The 27,723-nt window shown below is 34.9% G+C and overlaps 1 protein-coding gene across 1 annotated transcript in view; it reads left to right on the top strand.

Moving 5' to 3' along the window:
* Positions 1-1,098: 1,098 nt before the first annotated feature.
* TRDN (triadin) overlaps positions 1,099-27,723 on the top strand; it is a 379,114-nt gene continuing 352,489 nt past the window's right edge. The window contains exon 1 of the mRNA XM_032339654.1: positions 1,099-1,391. Within this exon, the coding sequence (XP_032195545.1) occupies positions 1,370-1,391 (22 nt within the window). The 5' untranslated portion in view covers positions 1,099-1,369. The remainder of the gene's footprint in view (positions 1,392-27,723) is intronic.

A 27,723-nucleotide genomic window follows, 5' to 3' on the forward strand; every position in this document is an offset into this window, starting at 1 on the left:
GTGTTGTTTTCTATGGAAATAGCTGTTGTAACCTTCTTCTGAGTCCCCCAAATTAAAACAACATACATGACTTGCCTTTGTGATCTCTGAAGTACTGTACAAATCAAAGAGATTATGACAACCAAAGGCAGCAAGTTAAGGCTAGAAGTTGAAACTACAAACATTTATTAGGTTGACTATGAGAATAAAATAAAAGATAAGTGTAGTCACCACTTGATTATTCAAATTGGCTGCAGTTAGTGATTCTCAAAGCCCTTTGATTCTCCTTCCCCTTCCTACCACTAGCCATTGAATATTTCTCTGCTCATTAACACCTGTCTGGGAGTAGGGAGGTGAAATGCTAATCAGTCCAACCCCTTTGGTTAATCATTAGCTGCTATGATCCTTTTTCTTTAATTTTCTTGAAGTTGAGAAAGGGAAAATTGACCTCTTTTACTACAATGCTGGCTCTAGATTTCTAAGCTTTATGTCACCTCCCCTCTCTTTCACTGCATAGATAAATTCAGATATTTTGTTTTCAGTCAGGTATGAAAGAGAATAAAAAGATTTGGTAATTCATCAGTTCTCAAGTGTCACTATAACTTCACATTACATATTTCTTACTGGCCAGTGTTTGGAAAATTTTAATTCCCTACAAGGAAGCCTCAGGTTTTAATAGTGGCAACTTCAAGTCGTGGCCCTGAGTAAATAACTACACCTGCTAAGTGGATTTAGACCCCCAGGGAACCAACCTGGTGAAAATGACTGAAGACTGCCTTCCCCTTTGCCTTTGGTAGATGTTGCAGGACCCTCCCCACACCAAATAAGGAAAGAAGAATGTTCTGAGCATTAAGGGCACTAAGAATACATCTGAGCTATCGCAGATAAGATTACTTTCAACTCTTTAGTTCATGTTTTCTGATATAGACCCCAAGGTCTGTAATTATCTTAGGGAAACTGCGGGGGCTTAGACAGTAGTTTTTAGTTATTTTTGTTGTTGTTTCCTTACTTTCTTTGGGGCTGAAGAGCTAGTGGGGGTGTGTGTGTGTGTGTATGTGTGTTCCCCTAGAGTGCCAAAAAAAAAAAAAAAAAAAAAAAAAAGTGCTGAAGAGTCCTAGGGAGATGAGGCTATTTTTGTTCGAAGCTGATACTTCTGCCTGAGCCACAAGTGCTGCTTGGAAAGGGCTCAGGTTGTTTCCAGGGGGAGAACTCTGCAGAGAAGAGACGAAGTTCAACAGGACAACAAAGGGGCGGCAGAAAGAGCCAGGAAAACGAAGAGCCCTCACGTTTTTCACACAGAGCCCCCTATCAGAGTTCTCGAATTCTAAAGTATTCTGCAAAGTGCCACTTGACCGGAACTTTTCGCCTGCCTTTCCTTTCTCCAACCACCATGACTGAGATCACTGCTGAAGGTACTGCTACCATTTTCCAATAGTACCAATTAAGAAAAAGAAAAGGTAGAAATCAACAGTGACATCGACCTTCAAGGTGTCCACTTAATTGTTGCTTTTAGATACTTGTCTTGATCAATGATTGTATACGGATTGAAGAAATGGATTTGGGAGTGGAGAGGCTGACAGATCTGTGTGTTGGGGGAGAGAAGGGGCTTCTCTGAAATTTTGCATGGGGAAACTCTTCTGTGCTATTCCAAAGGCCCCAGTAGGTACCAGTTGTCACCTGCACCTCTATAAATAGTTATGGTCATGTAAGGTTATAACTGATAACTTACCTTGCAAAAATTACAAGACTTGCAAGGATAAAGACCACAATGAATTTAAAATGTTGCATTTAATGTTTAAATGTAGAACAATGATTTTGAGCATTTTTACCTTATGATATTTTAAAATGGAGATTTTAAATTTGTTTTTCCTTCTAACTTCAGTGTATAAATATGCACACACACACATACATAAGATTTAAGTTGTAAGTACTCCCACAAAATTTGTGAATATTTTACTATTGGTAGATTTATAGAGATAAAGTTGGAAATGCACAAAATGTTTATTAATATGATTTTAAAATAAATCAATTCAAATTCTGATTCTTTTCACACACCCATCTCTCTATATGATGAACTCTATCTTTCTATTAAATATTTTGTTTCAATGCTTCCTCTGAAAAGGTTTATGCCATAACTAAAACATAAATTTTTATTACTTGATCATGGTACCAATTGTTTCATCTATATATACACATATATAAAGTATATGTAAATATAAAAATATATGTATATTTCTTAGAATGAAAAACCCTTTAAACAACTAAAGCATTTTGAATACAGACACAATCCAGTTCTAGTTGGGGTAAAAATCTGGGAGGTGGAACTAAAATTTGCTTCTGACAGCTGTAAGAAAATCAGACAGGTGGTGCTCTCATCAGCTTCCAAGTTGAATGCTGTTCTGGTTTGTTTTTAATTAGACAACTGAAAAATAGAATGTGCGGTTTTGGCTCTTTGCATAGACATTAGTATGGACACACAGTGATTTCAGAGTTGGAGATTTTCAGTCAATATTTATAAGGAGAAATGTCTTACTTGTACTTTCCACTGAGAAATTTAGTCTGGCACCCCAAATTGATAAAAACAATTACTGGGAGATTTCTGTATACCAGGTATTTTGCTCAGGACTTTGTGCTATTTATTTATATAAACCTCCTACAATTCAATTAGGCCAGCATTATTATCTCCATTTTGCAGAAATAGAAACTGTAACTCAGATGTTCAGTGACTTGCTCAAGCCAATGGCATTGCCAAGATTAGAACCAGTTTGTGTTATTTCTTTTCTGTAAGAGGATATCAGGTTTACTCTTACCAATTTTAGTTCAGAACTTGCTAACTAAATATAAATAACATTTTTTCCTATTCCTTAGATATTCTGTGTCATGTGGCCTTTAGTTTTTCTTAAAGAGAGCTACCTATTATAGCTGCTTGCTTAGCCCTGCACAAGTTAACAAGATACCTATGAATGTGTTTCCCTCCCTGTGGGTGTGGGGTGTGGGTATCCAGCCGATTCAGGAGGTCATGATCAAATCATGTTTGGTTTGCCTGTGGATTATTCTCTGTAGGACTTGACACTTGATTCATAAAACTTTTTTACAGGAGAATTCTTCATTATGAAACAGAACTTTTATTTCTATCTTCTTCCAATGGAGCATCTAAAGGATTCTTGGAAGACCTCTCGGAGTCTCCCATAAGAATAACTGAATTAGTAAGAAAGTGTAAAGACCAGCTAGTGAGGGTCATTTCCTGCTCCCTGGCCTTTGCAGTTCATAGGATCTATATCACCTGAACATCAATTATGTACTTTTTTCCTTTTCACGAATGATTTATTAATCATATTTCTCAAATGAAAATTAAACTGCCAACTAAGAATTCTTAAGGTTAGCACTTCATTCATTCTCTGAACTTATCCAGAGCTTCTGGAACACTTCTTTCCCACACACTTTTCATTTTTGTCTTTGTGATTCTCACTTTTTTTGTGTCCCACCTACAATAGGCTTCTTTCAGTCTTTTGTAAGGGGTGTGCTTTTGTACAGAGCTTTCGTATATGGTATTCCCTTAGCATTTTGTACATGTTATACTCTTTCCTCTCACCTGCTGTATTTCTTTTGCCACCACTTTGGGGAACATTATGAAAATGTAAGTACTACATCCATAGCCTGTGACACCTACTGATGACTCTTCCCCTCTATTTATCACAAAGCAAGAAAACGCTGTATAGCAATTATGAAAGACAGAGCTAGAATAGCCCATTAGAGAGCTCTAGTCCACTGACCTAGACTCCACTTTTGGAAAACTGAGATTCATACAGATTAAATAAGTCTACCATGGTTGTTGATAATTAAAGGAAGTCAGAAGATTTAATTCATGTCTACTGTGGCTTCTCTTGGCACTTATTCAACTGTAAAGCAGTACACACTGATAAACCTTATCAAGTTCTTCACATAGATTATGTGCATTTACCAAGCCAGACTGCATCATTTGACAGAACAAAAGAAGTAATGCTAAGTAAGGAATTGTGTTTCAGGTCCAGAGCCATAGACAAAGTAGAACTAGGACTGAATTGAGACCCAAAGGATTTTAGAGAAATAATATCATTGATTCTGGCCATGATGAATTCATAAAGATAATCATAATGACAATTATAATAACAATTCACGTCAAGAACACATGATGTACTATATGTTGGCTAATTTGAACATAATAATAAAAAAAGGAATCTAAAAAGTAACAATAATAACAATTCACATATTTTGAGAAGACATTAAATGTCAAGCACTGTATGAAGTTTGTTATATGATCAAGACAGCTGAATGAGATAGATACTTTTATCATTGCTATTTATGGAATAGGAACTTGAGGTTTAGAGAGGTTAGGGATTTGCCTGAATTCACAGAGCTGTATATGGTATAGCTAGGATTCACATCCAGATCTCCACCTGAGTCAGGCTGACTACTTCTCCTTCCTATGGGTGACTAATAGTTAGCCTGCTGTTACTTCAGAGGTTGATGGGGGCTTATGGTAGGCCAGTGTTCTGATTTGGCCCATGCTAGATTGAGTAGGTTGGATCAGGCCACAGAGTGGGTCAAGCTCAAAGAGTGCTAAGGTTTAGGATTATAAATAGCCTTTCCAGAGGCTGTTGTTCCTAGACAAGTGCCAAAGTCAACTCCCCTTATGAGTTTCATGTGAACTTGCAACCACCAAACCAGCATTGATTTGACAATGTACAGCCCTATGCAAAATACCTTTGGAGTAATTTTGATAGTTAATTCTTTTTTTTAAAGTCTAATTAATTCTTAATAGCTTTGTTGAAAGAAGAGACTTTTTAAAAAGCTGATAAAATATGTGATTTTTTTTTCAAATTGCCAAGATAACTAATATACAGTCAAATTATGCTTTACAATAACATCTATGTAACTGTGTTCTCCGGGTTTAAGGATCTCCGAAATATAAGGAAGTACAAATTTCTACATAATAGATTCAAGCTGGCAGAGATCCTACGTATAATTAACTTATAATTTACTAGAACGCTTAGTTAAGGAAATTCTTTTTAAAAAAATTAGAACTTAGGTCAAACTCTCAACTTCTAAACTATTACATAACTTCAGGATTCAGGAGAAGGTTTTATCATACCATATATGGTATTGTTTCCTCACTATTAGCTCAACCGTGTTCTACTGCTCTGTAACAAACCTGTGGAAGGATTTGACATTCAAAATTTAGAGCACAAATGATAATTTATTTTATACAATGCACTGCTTCAACAGACTGTATAGCACATGAACACCAATTGTTGCTCTCAAGAAAAAAGAGTGAGGATTCACAGCCAGGCTAATTAACTATGCACACAAGTTATGTCATCTAGAGCAACAGATGGTAAATTAAGAGAAGGAGGAGATCCATCCTACATATTTGTGTCTATCTTGCCAAAACCAAGTGGCTATTCTGGTCCAGGTCAAGACGACTTGGGTTGGGAGGAGAAGGCAGAGGATGGAGCATTAGGTACAAGCCCTAATCACTTCCCAATTATGTTATCCTGTTCAAGAAAAGCAATACACCACATATAGAACATTATTTTTATTTCCATGAACACATTTTTAAAAACTGACATTGACAAGATAGTATATTTGGAAAAGGACCATAATTGTAAGAGGCACAGATAAATGAAAAGACTTGTGCACCAGTTGTTTAAGGAGAAGATTGTTACTTTTTGTTTGTTTGATTTTTTATGCAGCATTAGGGGACAAAGTGAAGACTCATAAGTAAAAGTCTGGAAGCCACAAAAAGGCAAACTCTTGACAAAATATAAGCCAAAGCCTAACCAACCATTAAAATGATAGCTAGAACTAACTCTTCTGATTCAAAAACAAAAAGAAAAAAAAAGAATACACAAATAGAAACAAATAAACAAAAAAGCATGAAAGGAACACAGGCTCCAATTTTCAAGAAATAGATGGATGAAGAATATGCTAAAAAAAAACACTGTAGCATGCAATCTGCAAAATCCAGGCTATGGGAAACCCTGCGGTACAAACAACTCAGTGCCTTCAAAGAAGTTACTGGAAACAAAAAGAGATGCCAAGGAAACCTATAGGAGATATATATATATATATATATATATATATATATATATATATATATATATATATAGCAACTCCTCATAATGTATAAAATTAATAGATCATGATTCAGAGAAACTTAAAACTGAAAATTTGACATCCTTGGAATGTCAGATGATATTAATAAATTATCTTTAGCAGAATGACTGTATTGTGGCTATGTTTTAAAAATATTTATATACTCCACAAATAAGTGAAACCTATTTGTGGAGTATATAAATATTTAAAAAAAAAAAAGCCATCATATAGGTTTAAAAAAAAATATTTATATAATTTGGAGATACATACTCAAATATATATGGATGAAATGATACAATGTTTTAAACTTGTTAGTAAATAATATGCCAGAGGGAAATATCTATGCAACGTATGTAGTATTGGACTGGCCATGACTTGATTATACTGGGACTGATGATGGGTACACAGGGTTTTATTATAATATTCTGTCCACTTTTGTGAATTCTGAAGCCTCCCCTAAGTAAGGAGCCAGGAAACACACACACACACACACACACACATACACACACACAAAGCTGATGTTTTTAGTAAAAATTTTTGTAAATTTTAGTAAAAACTTTTTATAATATATATGAGTCCATGAATTCACTGACCATCAAATTTATTTGTAAGTACAAATTATTGTCTAAATTAATAATCTGTTACTGGAACAGAAACCATTTCTGGGGTCCAGAAATGAGCATGATATTTGTAACAGCAGAAAAGGAAATAATGAACAAACTGGAGGAGATTATGCTGAATGAAATAAGTCAAGCATAGAGAGTCAATTATCATATGGTCTCACTTAATTTGTGGAGCATAAGGAATAACAAGGAGGATATTGGGAGAAGGAGAGGAGAAGGGAGTTGGAGGAAATTGGAGGCGGAGACAAGCCATGAGAGACTGTGGACTCTGAGAAACAAATTGAGGGTTTTGAAGGGGAGATGGGTTGGGGGTTGGGTGAGCCTGGTGGTGGGCATTAAGGAGGGCACGTATTGCATGGAGCACTGGGTGTGATCTATAAACAACGAAACTTGGAACATTAAAAAAATAAAATAAGGTTTAAATTTAAGAAAAAAAAGGAAAGGAGAAATAATGATTTTTAAAAAAAGATTTTATTTACTTATTTGACAGAGAGAGGGAGGGAGAGTACAAGCAGGGGGAGCAGCAGGGAAAGGGAGAAGCAGACTCCTGCTGAGCAAGGAGCCCAGTGTGGGGCTCAATCCCAGGACGCGGAATCATGTTTTGAGCTGAAGGTGTATGACTAACCAACTGAAACACCCAGGCGCCCCCGGAAATAAAAATTTTTTAAAAATATAATGAGATTTGGAGGTTAGTTTCATTTCATTTCTCAAAATTATTAGTAACATTAATTAGACATCTTAATTAGTAACCAATCATTTTTTGAAATAGTCCATGTGAAAACTTGAAAAGAAATAAAAAACCCAAGAAGTCAATATGAGGCACGGAAGAATAGTTCTAAAAAAATGTTATGGTAGGGAATGTCATATTTATTGACAGGGCATTAAGGACGAAGTCTTGTATGATTATCTTATTAAAATATCACAGAAACTCTGAAAGGCAGAGATGCAGATATCACAGAAATCTGCTCAGTCTAATTCTAAAATTTCTCAATCTTCTTTCCTGCTCAAGTTGAATTTAGAAAAAGAGAAGGAAAGCAGACTGTGAAAAACAGAGGGTGACATAATTAATTGAAAATCAGAGAGAAAATGTAGTGTAGAGTTGAGAGAAGGCAGCTTTAAAATAATTAAAAGCAGTGTGAGAGATTACAAATTGTGTGGAGCGTAGATCAGAAATGTGGGTTTGAGCACCAACTCTTCTCCTCAACCATTGTTGTCTGGGGTGGGGGGGGGGTGTTGGGAGGTGTAGTGGGGGCTGGGTTGGGATGAGGAACCTCATAGGAGACCGAGTAATAGGGCCAGAAGAATGCTTTCAACGTTTTACAAGATCATGCTTCTTGATAAATTATGTTTATGTACATATTTAAAAATTGTGCAAAGCATCCATGCTGCAAAATCTACAGTGAAAGAGAACAGAAAATGCATCTTTTTAGTATCAACCTTTGCTGGGTTCCATTAAGAAGCTTTTTGTTGTGGGATGCCTGGGTGGCTCAGTTGGTTAAGCAGCTGCCTTCAGCTCATGTCATGATCCCAGCATCCTGGAATTGAGTCCCACATCGGGCCCCTTGCTCAGCAGGGAGCCTGCTTCTCCCTCTGCCTCTGCCTGCCTTTCTGTCTGCCTGTGCTCGCTCTCTCTCCTTCTCTCTCTCTGATAAATAAATAAAATCTTAAAAAAAGAAAAGAAGCTTTTTGTTGTAGCTTTTGTAATGATTTGTAATAGCTTTTTTTTTTTTTCCCCTCTACCACATTTTAAGCACACAGTACCCATGGAAGATGTTATGCTTGTCAGATTAAATGCTTAATTTTTTCCTATTTGTTTTTGGTCATCATTGTGACTATAATTTAAAAACCTTGCTACTTTTACCATACAAAAATGAATTGAGCCTATTCAGCTATTATTCTAAAGGCTTAGGCATCCTTGGAGACTTAAAGCCTTCAGTGCTGTTTGCATTAATTTTTAATCAGTTAACAATATTTAATATGAAAGAAACATAAAACAGTGCAGCTAAGCAATTTTAAAGTGGTCTATATTGACCTTTGGGTTGAATATATCAATTTGAAAAGAGCATGCATACATAGGTGGTTAAAATTTTCCAGTTAGGCTTTTGGTTTTACAGTTATGGAGTTGAAATCATTATTCTCTTCTTTTCTTCCATCAAATAAAAAGAAACACTTTGGAGAAATGTTTAATATATTTTTAAAATGCAGACTATTTAAAGTAACACATTTAAAAAGAGAAAATCAGGGGAAAAACCTTCATCAGAAAACCACGCGTTAACATAATACAATAATTCCAAGTTTGTGGAGTTTAGTTTCTGTACAACCCGAAGTTCTAGGAAAATCCAGCCAAGTTAAGTTTTGCTTTCCCTAATTCCCTTTTTCTCTGAAGAATCAGAGTGCCATGAATAATTTCTGAGAGGAAGTGCTTATTTGGGTGTCACATGAACACATATTGCCCCGAGTGAGGGTTAAGCAGAGATAGATGAACTTTCTGGTCCAAAAAGATAGTATTTTCCATCTTCAAAGGAAGTTGAAAAGAATATCGTTGGCAAATGTGTAATGAATAAAGTCCTGCTTCTCTCTGTACAAGTTATGCTCTCTAAACATCAAACATCTCCACATCTCTGTGCCTGAAGTCAAGCTGTTAAAAGCACATGAAATTTAGGATTCTGAGGGATTCTTTGGTATGTAAATGAGCTGTTTCCTCATAAACCACAGAGTCCATTTCATTTATGATGTACTTCATATTACATTTAAATATGTATGGCTTAGATATTTCCAAGTTTGGTACCTGTGGCCCAGGCTGGGGTATGTGGTCTTCACTTAAATTAAAGATACAGTCTTTTAATCCAGAAGAACAGATAATTTATGTTTGTTCACTAACTTGCTTTTTATAAGGGAGCATGAGGCTAGAACTTAGAAACAGGTTTTATCACTGCTATTCATGGGCTGCATCCTCTCCCTCTTGACACAGGTTTCTGAAGTGTTGAGAAAAAAGACAGAAAGAGCTCCTAATATAATATATGCATGATATATGTGATATGATATGGTATAATATAAATAGGGTGTTATAATAACTTAGAGCATTTATATGCTTACAGACACGAGAGAATCATTTTCCACTTGTTTAGACCTTGAAACATTTTTAGTAAGGTTTCCCTGGAAAATTCATTGTTGTCTGTTCAAATAAAATCATCATATGACTAAGAAAATTTTCTGTTTGTGGTAGACATTTGATATAACATCAAGACAAAATGGTAATTATAAAGTGACATTTCTTTGCCCTCCAGTGCTGGAGCTATTATTTTTATCCATTGTTATTTTTATTTAACCTATGTATAATTGCCTGGGGGAGAAGAATATGGTATAAAATGTATATGTTACCAATGATGGTAAAATGCCAAGCTTGTGAATTTAAATATGCAGAAGAATTAGGCATTGAATTTAGAGAAAAACAAGCAAACATAATATGTCCATTTGAAATATAACAAAATTATAGACCCTGCGGTATTAATGATCAACCTATAATCAGATTTGTATACCAGGAAGTCATGGCAGAGGTCCAGCTGGAGTCAATATTTGAGAACCTATTATGCACCAAACCTAATACCAGACAATAGGGACATGATGAGGAATAATACAAAGTCCCCGATTCCAATATAGTAGATTGAAAAATAAGCAGGAAAGAGCAAAAGATCATCAGTAGACTGAAGAGTAGTCAGGTATAAAAATATACACAAACTCCAGTTTGGATTTATGAATGATAAGTGTTTAATTTAGTTGACAAAATCATGCTATTGTTCATAAATCTTATGATCACTGAGGACACATTGAAACTGCTTAAAGAATGACTTTAGAGTAGTAGAGTGCCCTGTTCTTCGCTCTGATGACTTACAGTGCTCATGCCATTGTCAGAAGGTGAAACAGCTGACCAAAGTAAGGTGATCAAGAGTAGGTTCAATTAAAAAAAAAAAAAAGAGTAGTTTTGGTCAATGAAGAGATGAAGGGAAGATGGGTGGTAGGTGGGAATTAGTGATTTGTGGGATGAGACCCTAAGATGATCAAAGTACAGAGTTACGAGGCTAAGAAAACAGGAAAATATCCTGGTTTAAAGTTTCTTTTTCTTTTTTTTTTTTTTTAAGTTTCTAGTTTTTTAAGGCACCCTTACTGCTATGTCATTGAAAAGGATACCTTATATTCATGGTTTATTTTGAACTCGTAGTTTATTACAATCCCTAGTTACTGACTCTCCTATGTGAGTAGGCTCTCAGTATTTGTCTGTCCATAGCTGCTTTTGATCCCCAAATACTCTACTTTGAGCTCAGTTTGTATCTTTGGAATGCTACTTCCAATTCATGAACAAATAATGAAATAATACTGTTGGTCAGGTACTCACTAAATAACTTTCTTCAGGTTAATAATGAGAAATAAGTTGTTAAAATCTAATTTTGTGGTCACTGTTTTTCCAAGTACTATGAGAACTAGTGTTATAGGCCAGTAGTTATTTATGGTTCTATACAGGCACCACATTAAGCATGGAAGCAAGGCAAGAGGGTTTTCAAGATACTAGGGAAAGACCTTTATCAAGGAACAGATGAAGACAGATGATCCTTAGTCCAAGGTTCAGAAGGCATGATGAGGAAATATGTAGGGTAGCGGTAATAGCTAGATTTAAGCATTAAGTCAGCAGAATCCTCTAAAGACTTTGCTCATGGTGACTGAAAGTTTTATATTAGAAATGAAAATTTTGACAGCTACTAGAAGCTTTGCTTATCTCTTGATTTAAGTAGACCAAACTTACTATTCAGTTTCTGCCCACTATACCTGGATTTGTAAACCTTGTATGCTGTGACTAGGATCAACTTGTTATAACAATACTGTCGCCCAAGTCTTTGAGTGACATAGACTCTCAATACTCAGGTGTTTTGGAACCTGGTATTCTTCTCTTTGTCCCTTCACTCTGCCATTCACTTATGGATGGAAAGGGACAAAACTATGACATCCTTAAGGGTATTCCTTCACTTAATAAGCATGTATATTTCAAGTATTTGCTTTGGCCAGTAACTGCTAAGTTTGTGGGTTAACTGTGAAATATATATTCATCTAGCCTCAAGGAAAGATTTGTAATTGTATAAATAACTATCTGATACAATGTTGTTATTTCTAAGTTGCCTAAAAGAAGAACAGACAAAATTATACATAAAAATCATGAGATAGATTCCTTGGTTTCTCATCACTCAAGTTTAAAGTGGACAATATTTATACATATGAAAGAGCTAGAGTATGAATTAATACGTAACAAATAAGCAAATCAAGTGTTTTGAGGTATGAATGTTAGGAAAAGCTGAGAAGCAGGGGAATAGATGAACTTGGTTGATCAGGAACTATTAGAAAAGAGTAGAACTTAAGTTAAAACCTGAAGGATATCTATAAATGAAAGAAAAGGGGCATAAAGGAAAAGAAAAGAATTAGTTTTTTACTAACATCTCTAGATCCTAAAAATTCCAGATTAATATATTTAGCAAGCAATTATTTGATATATTTTTACTAAGTTACTATCTTGGTCTCATGTTCTATGCCAGAGGATCAAAACTGGTGGAGACATCTCTACTGACATTTGGAACAAGAGAATTAGTCAAAGGTTCTTTCCAAGATATTGCAGGATAATTAGCATGTACTAGCATCACTCACATAGTTTTGACTTCATAAACAACCACAGACATTTTCGTATGGGGATACTAGCTACACATCAGTTAACCAACCAGAACCTAAGATAAAGGTGAGCATAGATCCTAATGGTTGCAAAAGAGGTGGGATCAATGTACTCAACTATGAGAAACTGCTGGTTTACTTATCTTCCAATTCTACATGGAAGAGTCTTTTAGGTCAATATAAAGGATTTGGATTAGTGGTTTGGGATTACTTTTTTAAAAGAGGCTACATATATGAGACTAGAACTTCCAGTTAGAAACAGATTTTCTCATTGCTACTCATTGGCTGCATCCTCTCCCTCTCAATACAGGTTTCTGAAATGTTGAGAAAAACAAAAGAAAGAAAGAGCTCCTAATATAATATATGCATAATATATGTGATATGATATGGTATAATATATCTTCCAACTAAGTTACCAATTACCAACTAAGAGTTAGTATACTAAATCAGTTACCACTAAGAGTTACCAACTAAGTTACCAACTAAGTTAGTGTAATAAATATGCCATCTATTTCAATGATTCTAAAGTTGTTTGGGATAGAATGAAATCTTTCTTAAAATATAATTATATTTGGCTTTTTAAATTTGCACTTATAATTCTACAGTAGAAATGGAAAAAAAAAAAAAGACGATGATTTTAAGGAAGTGTGAGGCAAAGAGATTCACAAACCAAATGGCACGACACATTTCCCCTGGAGAAAAATCAGTGAAAGGTGATGGCTTATTTTCTATGTCCTTGAGCTAATGAGTGGAGAACTGACAGCATAATTTGAAGAGAGGCACAGGTGGAAACATCTCTGGTAGGTAAACTGAAAGACAGTACTTTGCAAAATCACCTCATACAGTTTTACAAGAAGCTAAATAATAAACCCGAGAGTGGATTATGTTTCCTGACTTCATAGTCACCTTATATTGTGATGTATTGAACACCACATGTCTGGTTAAAGTACTTTCAATGTTTCTTTAATTCCTTGTAGCACTACCAAAATGACAAATATGTCTTCCAATCTTGTAGAAACTCACTTAGAATTAAGTTGTTAGCTAACACTGACCTAGAAGCCAAAATGTGCAAGAACTCTAAGTGAAAAAAAAATTAGGTAACTGTCGCAATTTTTTTTAATAACACTGTCCCACTTGGTATTCAAGAGAACAGCCACCTCACTCACAATATTGTGAATCATCACAGTTTTTTAAAACATTAAAAAAACCCATTTTTATAAAATGTAAGTACTGAAAACTGCATAAATCATATATATTTATATAGTATTTACTAAACAATAGTGCAATTGACATCTGCATAACCAGTCCCCGGTCCAGGAAACAATGTTCCAATCACCTGTGAAAAATATTCCCATCTGCCACCCATCCAGTGACTCTCATTTTGGTTTTGCTTTCCAATCGAGATTCCTTTTTCTCCAATACTTTCTCCACAGAGAATAACTATTCTGATTTTTTTTAAATAATAGTTTTCTTACTTTGCTTGATAGTTTTATGACCACCACATCTATAAACAATAGTTTAGTTTGGCCAGGTTTGTTCTTTACATAAATGGAACCACACATCATGCATTATTCTGTCTTGCTGCATTAATTCAACACTCTGTAAGACTTACCTATTTTGTTGTATGTAGTTGTATTTCACGTTATTATTGCTACACAGTTTCCACTGTATGAATGTCATAACTTATCTGAGTTTTTTATTTTTATTTTATTTTTTTTAAAAGATTTTATTTATTTATTTGAGATAGAGTGAGAGAGAGAGAGAGAGTGAGAAAGCACAAGCAGGGGTTGGGGTAGAGAGGGAAGCAGGCCCTCCATGGAGAAGGAGCCCGATGCAGAGCTTGATCCTAGGACCCTAAGACCATGACCTGAGCCAAAGGCAGAGGCTTAACGCACTGAGCCACCCAAGCGCCCCTATCTGAGTTTTTTAAAATTGAAGAGCTCTAATGAACAATACAGCTATGATCATTTTTATTCTCTTTAGTTTTGATATTCTATGGTTTTATCATCAATGTGTATTTATTTCATAGCATTATACTCCATGTAAAATGGTGAATTCACCATGAAGAAGATTCCTTGCACATTCAGATTGTGTAGTATATATATTATCATTGTGATCTAGTCAAAAAACATGGAGAAAATATGACCTCAGTGGCTATCTACCAGAAATGCCCTATTTTTTGGAAGAAATTGACATATCCCTACAAGATATATAAAATAGGTATTTGGGAGAACAGGGAGGAATGAATAGAATAGTAAGGACTTTTCAGAGATAAAGAAATTATCTTCAAAATACAATGACCCTATCTGAGATGTGTAGGTAGCAACTCAAATGTTGACATTTAAAGCATAACCTGATATAAAAAAGAGATTATTCAAGAAATATTATTGAATGAAAGTGTATAGAGGCCAGGAGTTCAGCATATGTGTATTGAAATTTACTAACTTTTTCCCATTTAACTATTCCTTTGACCCTACAGAGCTTTATCTTTTTCCCATTTGCTCAGTCTCTAAATTTTGGACTCTTCATTTCTCAATTCCATATTTTCCTCTTTATTCCCACTGTGCCTGCTTTAACTTAAGCTCTGATCATTTCATATTTGAATCCCCAATGTGGCATATAGCATTTTCCACCAGTGGCAATAGCAATATTTCCACCTCATATGCTCTTCTTATAATGTGACCATGACTATTTTTCCATTGAAAAGTGAACCTATTTTCCTTCCTCTTGAATCCAGAGAGACCATATGATGATTACTTCAATAGATAGAATACAATTAAAATGATACTATATAATTTTCAAAGATAGATGATAAAAATGTCATGCATGTCTGTCTTGCTGACTTGGAATATTTACTTTTGAAACCATGCTGTAAAAAAGTTGAATCACCCTGCACAAGACCCATAACAATGTCCTTGGCCGATAGACTCAGCTGAGCTCCCAGTCAACAAACAACACCAACTTTTCAGCCATGTGAGTGAGCCATCTTGAGAATATATCCTGCAGTCCCCTCATGAGCCACCCTAGTTGATACTTGTGGAGGAAACATAAGCCATGCCTGCTGAACCCTAACCAAATCACATATATCTGAGCAAAATAAATGATTATAGTTGTTTTAGGCCACTACTCTTTGGGATGTTTTGTTATGTGGCAACATATAACTGTTACACTAACTGTTACAGTGTTGCATAAGCATCCATGTAATCTCCTGACCTCTATCTTCCACATAACTACTAAATCAAATCTATAACACTATACAACCCATTGACTAATGGTTAACTCATTCAGTGTACCGCTGTTTCAGCCAGGTTCAACCACTCTGATATCACTTAATTGAAAAATTGTTATACCTCTAAAACTTTATCAATCTTTTATCCACATATTCAATACTTCATTGATTCAAAAATGTTTAAGGAATGTTGACTATTATAAAAATATTCTAGTCACTGGAGATATGCTTGTTTAAAAAAAGAAGAAGAAAAATAAGGAATAGGAGGAGGGGGAGGAGAAGAAAGAAAGGAAAGAACAGACAAGGAGAAGAAAGAAGTAAGAGAAGGAAAAGAAGAAGAGGGAGAGAAAGAAGAAATTTCTGCTGTCAAAAGACTCACTGAAGTAAATTCTCAATTACATATCCTTTGGAGATTTTACAAATGTGAATGAGTTTTTTTTTTTTTTTTTTTTTTTTGTTGTTGTTGTTGTTGTTGTTGTTGTTGTTGTTAGTGTGCTTAAAATGGGCCCTGGTTGTGGATCAGGGAATTTCGACATGTAGGATCTCCACACAGCACTTTGCTCTACTGAGCAGGTTTAAGCAACATTTTGCATGGAGAAGTGCTCACATAATGTGTATTGGTAAAGAGACAAACTATTAGTTATAGTATATAGTAAAAACCCTCTAGAATTTCTATGCCTCAACCCCCAGATTCTGTGAATATACTGATCTTACATGGCAATGGGAGCTTTCAGTGTGATTAAATTAAGTACCTAGAGATGGAGAGATTATCCTGGATTATCTGGGTGAGTCTAATCTAACCATGTGAGACCTTAAAAATGGAGAACATTCTTGGTGGTGGTTAGAGGGAGATGTGATGTCAGAATGTCACGACTTGACTAGCCACTAGTGGCTCTAAGGATGGGGGAAGAGGCTATGAGCCAGGGAACACAGTAGCCTGTAGAACCTGGAAGAGATAAGGAGACTCTCCTGCAGGCTCCAGAAATGAAGGTAGCCTTGCAGACACCTTGATTTTAGCCCCTTGAGACCCATGTTGGACTTCTGAGTCACAGAAATGTAAGAAAATAAATTTGTGTTATTTTGAGCTACTGAGTTTGTATTTATTTGTTATGCCAGCAGAAGAAAACAAATCGCTCTCTGATTACTGTAAATCTTTCTTTTATACTAAGAGACACATTTTCGGAAGGCACAAAATTGACATAGAAGAACTACAAATTTACTTTCCACAAAATATTTTTATGTAAATCACTTTTTAAGTAAAATAAATAATTCTCCCTTTTATATGAGAGACCTGAGGCTAAAAAGGAGCTTTGTTTTCAAGGTCACAGAGCTCATTATTGTGACAATTAATAATAAATTAATAATTAACTCACAGAAATGTATGCTGACTTTCCTTCCAATAAACTGAGTTTTCCAGAAGTAACATTTTCCCCTTAATAGTCAGCAAAGTTAGAGAGACATTTTGTTTTGGTTTCTATTTGTCACTATGGATAATTGCAAATTTTAGGAAAGAGGGTTGTAGTTTGTGCAATATTTATTCCTTCTTAATGGCTCTACAATCGGGTGCCTGCGTGGCTCAAACAATTAAGCATCTGCCATAAGCTCAGGTCGTGATCTCAGGGTCCCCTTCTCAGCAGGGAGTCTGCTATTCCCTCTGTCCCTTCCCCTGCTTGCTTGTGCTCACTCTCTCTCTCTCACAAAAATAAATAAACAAAATCTTTAAAAATGTATCTCTACAGTGATTCTGCTTACATTCAATACTATGAGCATTTATGAAACACAAATTGTGACTTGTTCTATGATCAATAACATTTGCAAATTTATCTCGTCATTTACACACAATATATACTACATATTGTCCACCTTAGGTCTTAACGCAGGACATCTTGTCCTTCTTTGGAATAGGTATCTTTCACCTTCACAGGTTTACACACACCAGGAAGCTATGCACATTTTCCGCTGGATAAGAGCCTATTAATAGAAAACTGACACGCAGCATTAAAAAAGAAACCAGGTCAGAGATTAATTTCATGGAAACCCATAGTCATGTCGGCTAAACATGATCTATTTGAGGTGGGTGAAAAATGTGTGGTCACTTTGCTTGCTGCTCAAACAAAATAAATATGTCTCTCTTTTATATTCAGATTCTGAGATATTCTTTCTCTCATTTAGGACTTCTAAAGTATCTTTGCATGAAATTCCTGCAGATTTTGAACTACTGACACAACTTCTTGCTTCACCATCTTCCCAATAAGGCCAATTAAAGAGAAAAAGTGGTCAGAGTGTGGAATAGAAGAAAATATGACAAATGAGATTAATTGAAATTGTTGAAGTAAGAGAAAAGAGAAACTTGGCATTAGGTAAACATAAAATTAAATTTGCAAGAAAACAAAGTTGCCTTAGTTCCACCTGAAAACATTAGTTTCCAGTACAGGGCAGAGTGCAGAGTGCAATATACCTTTGTTGATGAATATGAAAGGATAATTTCCAGAAAGGAAATAATATAATAACAGAGCAAAATTATAAGTGGTAAAAGAAACACAAAAATATGTGATATTTGAATAACATTTATATAGTATACATGCATACAAATGTAATGTATACATAAATTTGACTTGTGATGCCTAGAATAAGATATGAATGTAGAGTTTTTATTTTAATAAATATTGAAGGGCGCCTGGGTGGCTCAGTGGGGTAAAGCCTCTGCCTTCAGCTCAGGTCATGATCCCAGGGTCCTGGGATCGAGCCCCGCATCAGGCTCTCTGTTCAGTGGGGAGACTGCTTCCTCCTCTCTCTCTCTCTCTCTCTCTCTGCTTGCCTCTCCTCCTTCTTGTGATCTCTCTCTCTCTGTCAAAAAAATAAATACAATTTTTGAAAAAAAAAATTGAGCTCCTAAAACATATGAGACCCTGTCATGAAGCACTAAATAAATTATTTGGTCAACATATCACAAAAAGATATAATATTGTTGTAGAGAATTTTTTGATAAATATAATTAAAATAATTTTTAAAACATTTAATTATAATAACTTAAGTTCCACAGCAAGTAATGACATTTTTATTCTAGAATAATTGTGCAAACGTGTCTTGTTTTTCTAAATTTATACATCATATATTTTTGATTAACATTGAAAGCATCAATCTGAGGTTATGAAAAAGCGTAAGCAAGTATTACCCTACAGTAATACTTACATTCTATGAATGGTGCGAGTTCAAGGCAGGAAGGGAGGTATACATACTTAGATCAATCCCTTGCAAATCTGATGCACATCTGAATCAGTTGGGAATTTTGTTAAAAGGCAGGTTCTGGGGGCGCCTGGGTGGCTCAGTGGTTTAAGCCTCTGCCTTCAGCTCAGGTCATGATCTCAGGGTCCTGGGATCGAGCCCCACATCGGGCTCTCTGCTTGGCAGGGAGCCTGCTTCCCCCTCTCTCTCTGCCTGCCTCTCTGCCTACTTGTGATCTCTCTCTGTCTATCAAATAAATAAATAAAAATCTTAAAAAAAAAAAAAAGGCAGGTTCTGATTCAGTAGGTTTGGGGTGGGGTCTGAGAATCTGCATTTCTAACAAGCTCAGGTGCTGAGAATACAGCTAGTCCATGGACCACACTTGAAGAATATACTATGGTATTTAAGGACTGCTTAGAGAAAAATTCTGCTTTTGGTTTTAGACTAATTTAGACTAATTTTAGACTAATTTACTTAGACAAAGAAGTAAAATAAGTAAACCAATGATATCCTGTGAAAGAAGACAAAAGAAAGAATAATTTATTATTATTTATATTTTATTTGACCCTTTAAACAGTGTGTTTGAGCCCTTTTAGGAAAAAGTTTTCATGATGCCGGGTTAACTGTACGACATCCGACTCCAGTTCATCACATGTATATAGTGGCAAACACTCTCAATCTTTTAAAATCCTAAAAGGAATTTTTCACTCTTTACTGATATTTCTGTGATTGTTTATAAAGACTTAGATTTTTTAAAATGGATACCAATTGTATGATCTTTAGATGCTTTTTCACACTTAAAAGTGACCAGTTATTACCAATTCATATTTACTGAACATCACTCGGTATCTGATTTAGACTTGACCCTTTCAAAGTGATTGGACACGTGTCTCTCCATAATAGACTTTAAGCTATCTCAATGCTTAACTTAAAAGAGTTTCAACCAAACTGAATAAATGAAGTTATTAAGCAGAATAAAGTAGTTGGTTAATAATGTTGATGGCATTGATTGATTAGTGCTGAAACACGGTATGTTCTTCTCTCCTTAAGATGATAAATTTTGAATTCTTATAGTAATTAGGAATCATAAAACTTGCAAATATATTTTAAAATACATATCTTCAAACAACTGCTGGAAAATCTCTAAGTTTATTTCAACTGGAACTAGAAATGTTTCCTAGTGTAAATGTAGGTTAGGATTTAGCTCATGAAAACTCTGGCATTAGTTGACCATTTATAAATCATGTGTCTCTTTTCTAGCACACATGCTGGCCCACCATATGAGCCTTAGATTTGGTCAGTGTATGAAAATTTTCCAATACCTTTCTAAGTGAAGGATTATGTAATTGCTTTTCACATTTATTTTTGGTCATTGTTCACTAAATGTAGCACTTTCCCTTGATACTCAGTGCATCAAATTTTATCTTATGTTATTGACTTGATTTTTATGATAAGAAAGAGATATCAATATAATAAAAAGTAGAATTGTAAGAAAATAGAATTAGAACAGGTTTCAAGGTCATTTCAAACAATTTCATGTTAAAATATAAGAGTTATTCATGTTATAAAATTATGTGCCTGGAAACTGCTTCTAGTCTTTCTCCGTCCCTGAGCAGAAATATACTTTTACTGTAAGAAATGTCAAAGAAAATGAACATCTTTCTTATGGTTAAATATTTCCATGGAAGGGCACTCAACATTTTCCTTAGAAAGCTATTTGTGTCAAAAAATACTTATGTCAAGATGTCCTCTCTTAAGTCTCTTCTGTTGAGATTTAACACCATTTCTTCCTTTATTTTCAAGCTTGAAAATAGCAGGTGACTACTGTCTTTATAGTGACCCTTTGTCTTGTAGAACACTGATCTTACGTTGTTCTTCATAGGTTTTGATTTAATAAGCTGAAAGAGCCAAGAAGAAAAAGAAAATGCTTCTCCGTAGGTTGTACATTTTTTAGCCTTTAATCATATTAGAAATTAATCATATTAGTTTCTAACCTAATTTCAAATGGTAGTGTATTTTGAGAATATGTATATGTGATATTTCAAACTTTTATTAACAGGTAAAGCAAAGATACCACCTGATCAAAAAAAACCCCCAAACCCCAAAGACAAACAAACAAACACAAACAAATCCACCAATGGAATTAGAATGAATGTCAGCCTTGATTCTGGGCTTATGCTTATTGCCTAACTCTCAGCTTTGTGTATTGGGAATGTTCTGTTAAAAAGTACATAAGATCACAAAGTCATGGATTTAAACTGCTGTCCTCCCCTACACGCACCATGTGACTTACTTTACTTTTCTTTTTTAAAAGATTTTATTTATTTATTTGACAGAAGAAGAGAGCACAAGAGAGGGAATACAAACTAAGGGAGGGGCAGAGGGAGAAGCCGGCTTTCTGCTTAGCTGGGGGCCCAATGCGGGGCTTGTTTCCAGGACTCTGAGATCATGACCTGAGCTGAAGGCAAATGTCTAACTCACTGAGCCACCCAGGTGCCCCTTACATTACTTCTCTCAAAAGCAGTTTCATTATCTACAATAGAAAGTTTATAATCACAGGTCACAGGGTGTGTTTATAAAAGTGCCAAATACTACCTGATACACACCAGAACAACATAAATATTAACCTAGTTCTTCTCTCTTATATTGGTCAAATACAAGATTGGGAGATCTGAGGACTTGTACATCTGTGTGGATGTATGTATGAACCAGACATATGATCAATAATACATAAAATTATTTTATTTTTGTTTTCTCATATAATAAAAATTGTCATGTTCTAACATACACAGAGTATAGAGCAGGGGACAATTATCTCATTGTTCTTTCCCTGGTCCCCCCATGTTTTATGAATAAAGTGTAACTTATTCTATCCAGTCTGATTCTCTTGGTTATTCTCAATTATTGGCATTTGCTTTTTCAGATTTAGAATTTACAGTAAAATCTTATTATTAAAAACATTGAGTTTTTACTTTTCAATTTTCTTTCACATACTAATTTCATTTTAGTACTTTACATAAATTATGAAAGTCCTAAGTAATTTAATTCTTTCTTCTAGCTCTTAGAACTTATACAATGACTAGGGCAAAGAGGGTTTTTTCCAGGGTTAATTCAGATTAGCAGGCCCCTTTATATAACATTTCTGTTACTGTCTGACAATATGACCACAAAATAAGTAGCTTAAAATAGCAGGTAGTATCTCATAGTCTCTGTGTGTCAGGAATCCGGCATGACTTAGTTGGATTTTCCATTTCAAGGGACTCTCAACCATGCAATAATAAAGATGTGTCAATTGAGGTCAGGTCTTGTTTAAGGGGTAAATGGGGAACAAATCTTCCATGCTCCTGTTGTTGTTGACAGAATTCAATTCCTTGTGACAGTAGAACTGACCTCTGTTTCTTACTGGTCCCTAGAAGACCCTGTTGGCCATAAGTTGCTGTTGATTCCTAAAGGATGTCTCTAATTTCTTGTTATGTTGCTTCCCAAAATGATCACCAGCAGGAAAGAGAGTCTCTGAGACAAGTCAGATGTTATGATCTTATGTAAGGTAATTATATATACATCCTTTAGCTGCATCTTGTTGATTAGAAGCTAGTCTCAGGCCGTGTTCACACAAGAGCCCGAAGTTATGTAAGGCAAAAATGCCAGGTGGTGGATATTACAGAGGCCCTCTTAGAATCTGTCTGCCACAACCCTCTCTAGTACAGGATCTGATCTCAGCTGAATAGGTTAGAAACCTATCTCCTAATCAGGCTTAGTCTAAAGACTTAAATCCTATGAGCCTGGATTAAAACATGAAATATGTTTTTATTTATTTATAATAGGCATTGTTCTTCTAGGGACCAAAATATTTGGACTTCGTTCATTTCAGTCTCCTCCAGCACTTAAATGCTTGAATAATTTAATTAAAAGAAACTCTAGCTAGAAGCAGAGTAAAGGAATTTTCACGGTCCCAGGGGGTGGTTCACTCAGGAAATAAGGGATAATAATCATAGACCAGGCCTCATGTCACTAAAAATCAGCTTCTATAGTGACCTAATTTTGAGAATGGGACATTTCTGTACCATTGGATAGGGCTGACTTAACCAGGAAAAATGTTCTCCTGCTCTACTTTTTCTGGAGACCACAAAAAATCTTTCATGCAATGTTTCATCACATTTTTATTTCAACACATTTTCAAGGTTCGATCTGATTTCCTACATATATTCAGACTCCAGGGGTCCCACTTAGGTGTTTAATACAGTTTTGCCTTTTGTCATATGCTATGAAAAGCTGTAGGACCCAGATTCTTTTAAACTTGTTCCCAGAAAGTCTCAGTCCTTGAGTAAAAGAAAAGAAGAACTTGGTGTTCTTGTGATGGTCAACTTCTACTCCTCCCTCAGATTTCAGCTCAGTTGTCACCATCCACGGTTAAGGCCCTGATATAGGCTTTCATGCGGCAGACATATCTCCTTTGTAACATTTATCAAAATTGCAATCATCCATTTGTATAATTATTTAATAGTTATCTCTGCTACTGATTAGTCTTGGCCTGATAACAGCAGAGATTCTAAAGAAATTTGCTCATCTTTTGATCCCCAAAATGTAGCAAAGTGCTTGGCACTTGGTAGGCACTTAATAAATCACAGGGCATAAATGAACATATGGGCATATGGAGGGGGGTTTACCAGGAGCTCAGAGCTCATCCTAGGCCACCTTAGTGAAGCAACAGAGGTGCCCTGGTTTGAAGCTGAGAACTGTGTTAAGGGGGAAAAAATTTCATAATGAGAATGGCCTATGACTATGACTTAGCTGGGTCACTCTTTGGTGTACTCATTTTCAGCTCTTTCCTACTGAACATTTGAATACCTGGCATTTACCACTTGTTGAACTTTAGTATATTTTTGAACACATAACTATTACATGGGCGGAATCATTCTGTTCATTAACAAAATCAACAGGACAAAAATAAAAATTAAGGCTCTTGGTAAGATGATTTGTAATTCCTGTTTGACACTTGATTCTTCAGTTTGCAATGTTAATTAATCATTTAATTAATTTTGCAAATTTAACTCATGAGAGAAGTTATTTTCAGGATTTCCAGTAGGAATTTTGTTCTAATAATCTGAAAAGTTTCTTTTTTTTTTTTTTTAAAGATTTTTTATTTATTCATTTGACACAGAGAGATCACAAGTAGGCAGAGAGGCAGGCAGAGAGGCAGGCAGAGAGAGAGAGAGGAGGAAGCGGCTCCCCGCGGAGCAGAGAACCCGATTCGGGACTCGATCCCAGGACCCTGAGATCATGACCTGAGCCGAAGGCAGCGGCTTAACCCACTGAGCCACCCAGGCGCCCCTGAAAAGTTTCTTATAATGCATCCAGCCAATTGAACAATCATGAACTGAGTGCCTCTTTTTTAGCTTAGATATAGTAGGAAGTAGTAGTGATAGAGACTAGTGGGGGGAGCAGGAAGAGAATTAAATGTATTGTAGTAAGAAGTATGTATGTTATATAAGAACAATTATGATATATGCACATTATATCACGATGATCCATAGGTAATATACTGGATATCATGGCCCAGGGACCAAAGTGGGAACATTCTCAGAAGGGATTCCGTTTAGAAAAGATAGTTAAGTGAATTCTTAACTATCAACAAGTCAGCTGGGAGAGAACAAAAAGAATAGTGATTGATTTCCTAATTTTGCTTCATCTGTATCTTACCAACTTTTTAAAATCCTCTAATGTAATTAATAATTCAAGGTGCTCATCAACCAGTTACTTTAAAATTGGTAGGACAGACTTCTTCTTTTTTAAATATACAAATATATTCTAAGGATAAAAGTAATATCAATAAGTATAAAGAGGAAAAAGATACAACCCCATCACTTTTATCATAATTTTTCTGATTTTTTAAGTTTGCTTCATATATTTGATGTAATATTATAATATAATTTTACATGAGGTTATGCTTTGAGTAATGCTTTGAAATTTGATTTCTTTCATTAAAACTTCTTGAATATCTTTTTCTTTCAGTAAATATAAATTTTCATTAACATTTGTATTACTATATTATAGTTCACTATATTGTTTATTTAACCAATCCTTTTGTGTTGGGTCTTTAATTGCTTCCATTTTATTTCATTATTATTAACAATACAGAAATGGTCATATTTTTGCACAACTTGATTAGTTCTTTTGGAAAAATTTTAAAAAACAGATTCAAATATTTATTTATAAAAATTACAGAACATAAATAAAATATTAGTAAATAATATATAACTTAATATAGAATAAACAATATTTCAATTATGATAAAATAGATTATTTAATAATTCAGATATGGTTATACATCTAGAAGAATATCAATGATGTTATTGTATACCATCTCTATTTATATTGTATACAAGAGCAAATTACAGTTGAATTAAGGATATAAATATAAAAAATAAAACAAAAAGTTCTTGATTGAAAAACCTAGAAAACTATACAAAAAGGGTAGTGATGAGGAACTTCCTAAGGTTGAAAATTTAGAACCTATATTTTTATAAAAGGTAGAAATATTCATATAAATATTTATATTTATATTTATATAAATAAAAACATATATTTATATATATAAATAAATACATATAAATATATAAATATGTGGGACGATAATACCACAAACAAAGCAAGGAGGAAAGCAAAAACAAAGAAAAAACACACTATATTTAACAAAAGTGTGTATTTGGTCAGATGTATATGCCTTTTTTTTTTTTTAAAGCATTTTTTTTTAAAGATTTTATTTATTTATTTGACAGAGAGAGATTACAAGGAGGCAGAGAGGCAGGCAGAGAGAGAGGAGGAAGCAGGCTCCCTGCTGAGCAGAGAGCCCGATGTGGGACTCAATCCTAGGACCCTGAGATCATGACCTGAGCCGAAGGCAGCAGCTTAACCCACTGAGCCACCCAGGTGCCCCCAGATGTATATGCCTTTATGTAAAATTCATGTTTCCATTTGGACAGATTATAAAATCAAACTAAAAGATTTTTCAGATGTGTAATAAAAATAATGTAAGTAGTATTTATGTTTGAAATGATAAAGCTTATACTTAAGCTATGAAAATATTTCTTTTTATACTCCACTAAATTCTTTCTTTCTTTCTTTCTTTCTTTCTTTCTTTCTTTCTTTCTTTCTTTCTTTCTTTCTTTCTTTCTTTTTTAAGATTTTATTTATTTATTTGACAGAGAAAGACACAGTGAGAGAGGGAACACAAGCAGGTGGAGTGGGAAAGGGAGAAACATGTTTCCCGAGGGGCAGGAAGCCTGATGCGGGGCTTGATCCCAGGATCCTGGGATCATGACCTGAGTTGAAGACAGACGCTTAAAGACTGAGCCACCAAGGCCCCCCTCCACTAAATTATTTCATTTTGAACATTATAATTTCATTAAATGTACCTCTTTTTAATTTGCTTGCACTATAAATATATTTAGCAAATTGTTTACTCATGGAAAACTAGGAGCTAAACTTCAATTGAACAATGATGAAGATCTATTTTCCAATAGTGAAGTTTGGCTGGACTTTGTCTTTTTTTTTTTTTTTTTTTTAAGATTTTATATATGTATTTGACAGTGAGAGAGAGAGAGAGAGAGAGAGAGAGAGATATTACAAGTCGGCAGGGAGGCAGGCAGAGAGAGAGAGGGGGAAGCATGTCCCTGCTGAGCAGAGAGCCTGATTCGGGGCTTGACCCCAGGACCCTGAGATTATGATCTGAGCCAAAGGCAGAGGCTTAACCCACTGAGCCACCCTGGTGCCTCTGGGGTTTGTTTTTGATAATAAACCCAATCTACCTATGCAACTATGAATGAAAATTAAAAGTTTTAATCAATGATAGTAACCATCAAAAATAAAATAGGAGGCTTAAAGCGTATTGTGGCATAAAAGTTGATTTAAGCTATGGTTAAAATTTATAAATGCCGATTTCTTTAGAATGGATTTTTTTGTTTTCTTTATTATTACATAGGCTTTTTAGAAAATAGTTTGGAACCATATTAATAGTATTTTATGCCTAATGTATAATGTTAGCCATTGCATGTTCTTTTCTGAAATGTCAGCTTGTTTTTTTTCCCGATATATTCAGAGTTTTGTTTAGCCTTGCAAAGAGTATATATATGTTAAATTTTTGCACTACTCTCTCTTATATCTAGCTACTTATTTTGCAAGAATCACAGTGATGGCATCCTGCTGCTCTAATTAAAAACTTATTTGTAAACAACTAAATCTTCCTAAATCTGGTCAACAATGATAACATAAATCCCATCTGCTTATGCATGGGGTGAAATATGTGTATGTGTAAGTATGTGTACATGTAAACATTTGGCATATGCATTAGTAATTATAAGTTGGTAAAAACTAAGATGCAATCAGTTGGTTCAAGTACCTATCAAGCTATTCTACTGACTACATATACCATTTTTCTCAGCAAACCCGCACTTTCCCTTAGTATTCTGTCTTGGTGAATGGCACCATCTACCTACTTTCTAGAGCTAGAGCTCTAATAATCAAATCATTGACCTTCCCCACCCTCTAATTGTGACATCATTAATCTTCTTCACCCCACAACTTAATAATCAAATCATTCAGATCTTGCAGATACTATTTCCTGGATACTTCTGAATTCCATCCTTTTCTCTCTCTTCTTCATGGCATTCCCGGAGTTCAGCTCTTATTACAGAAAACTGGAATTCTGAAAAATTTTCCAGTTGAATATCTTTTTTTTAAAGATTTTATTTATTCATTTGACAGACAGAGTAGGCAGGAGGCAGGCAGAGAGAAAGGGTGGGAAGTAGGCTCCCTGCTGAACAG

The sequence above is a fragment of the Mustela erminea genome, chromosome 4, assembly GCF_009829155.1.
Source record: "Mustela erminea isolate mMusErm1 chromosome 4, mMusErm1.Pri, whole genome shotgun sequence".
NCBI classification, from domain to species: Eukaryota; Metazoa; Chordata; class Mammalia; order Carnivora; family Mustelidae; genus Mustela; species Mustela erminea.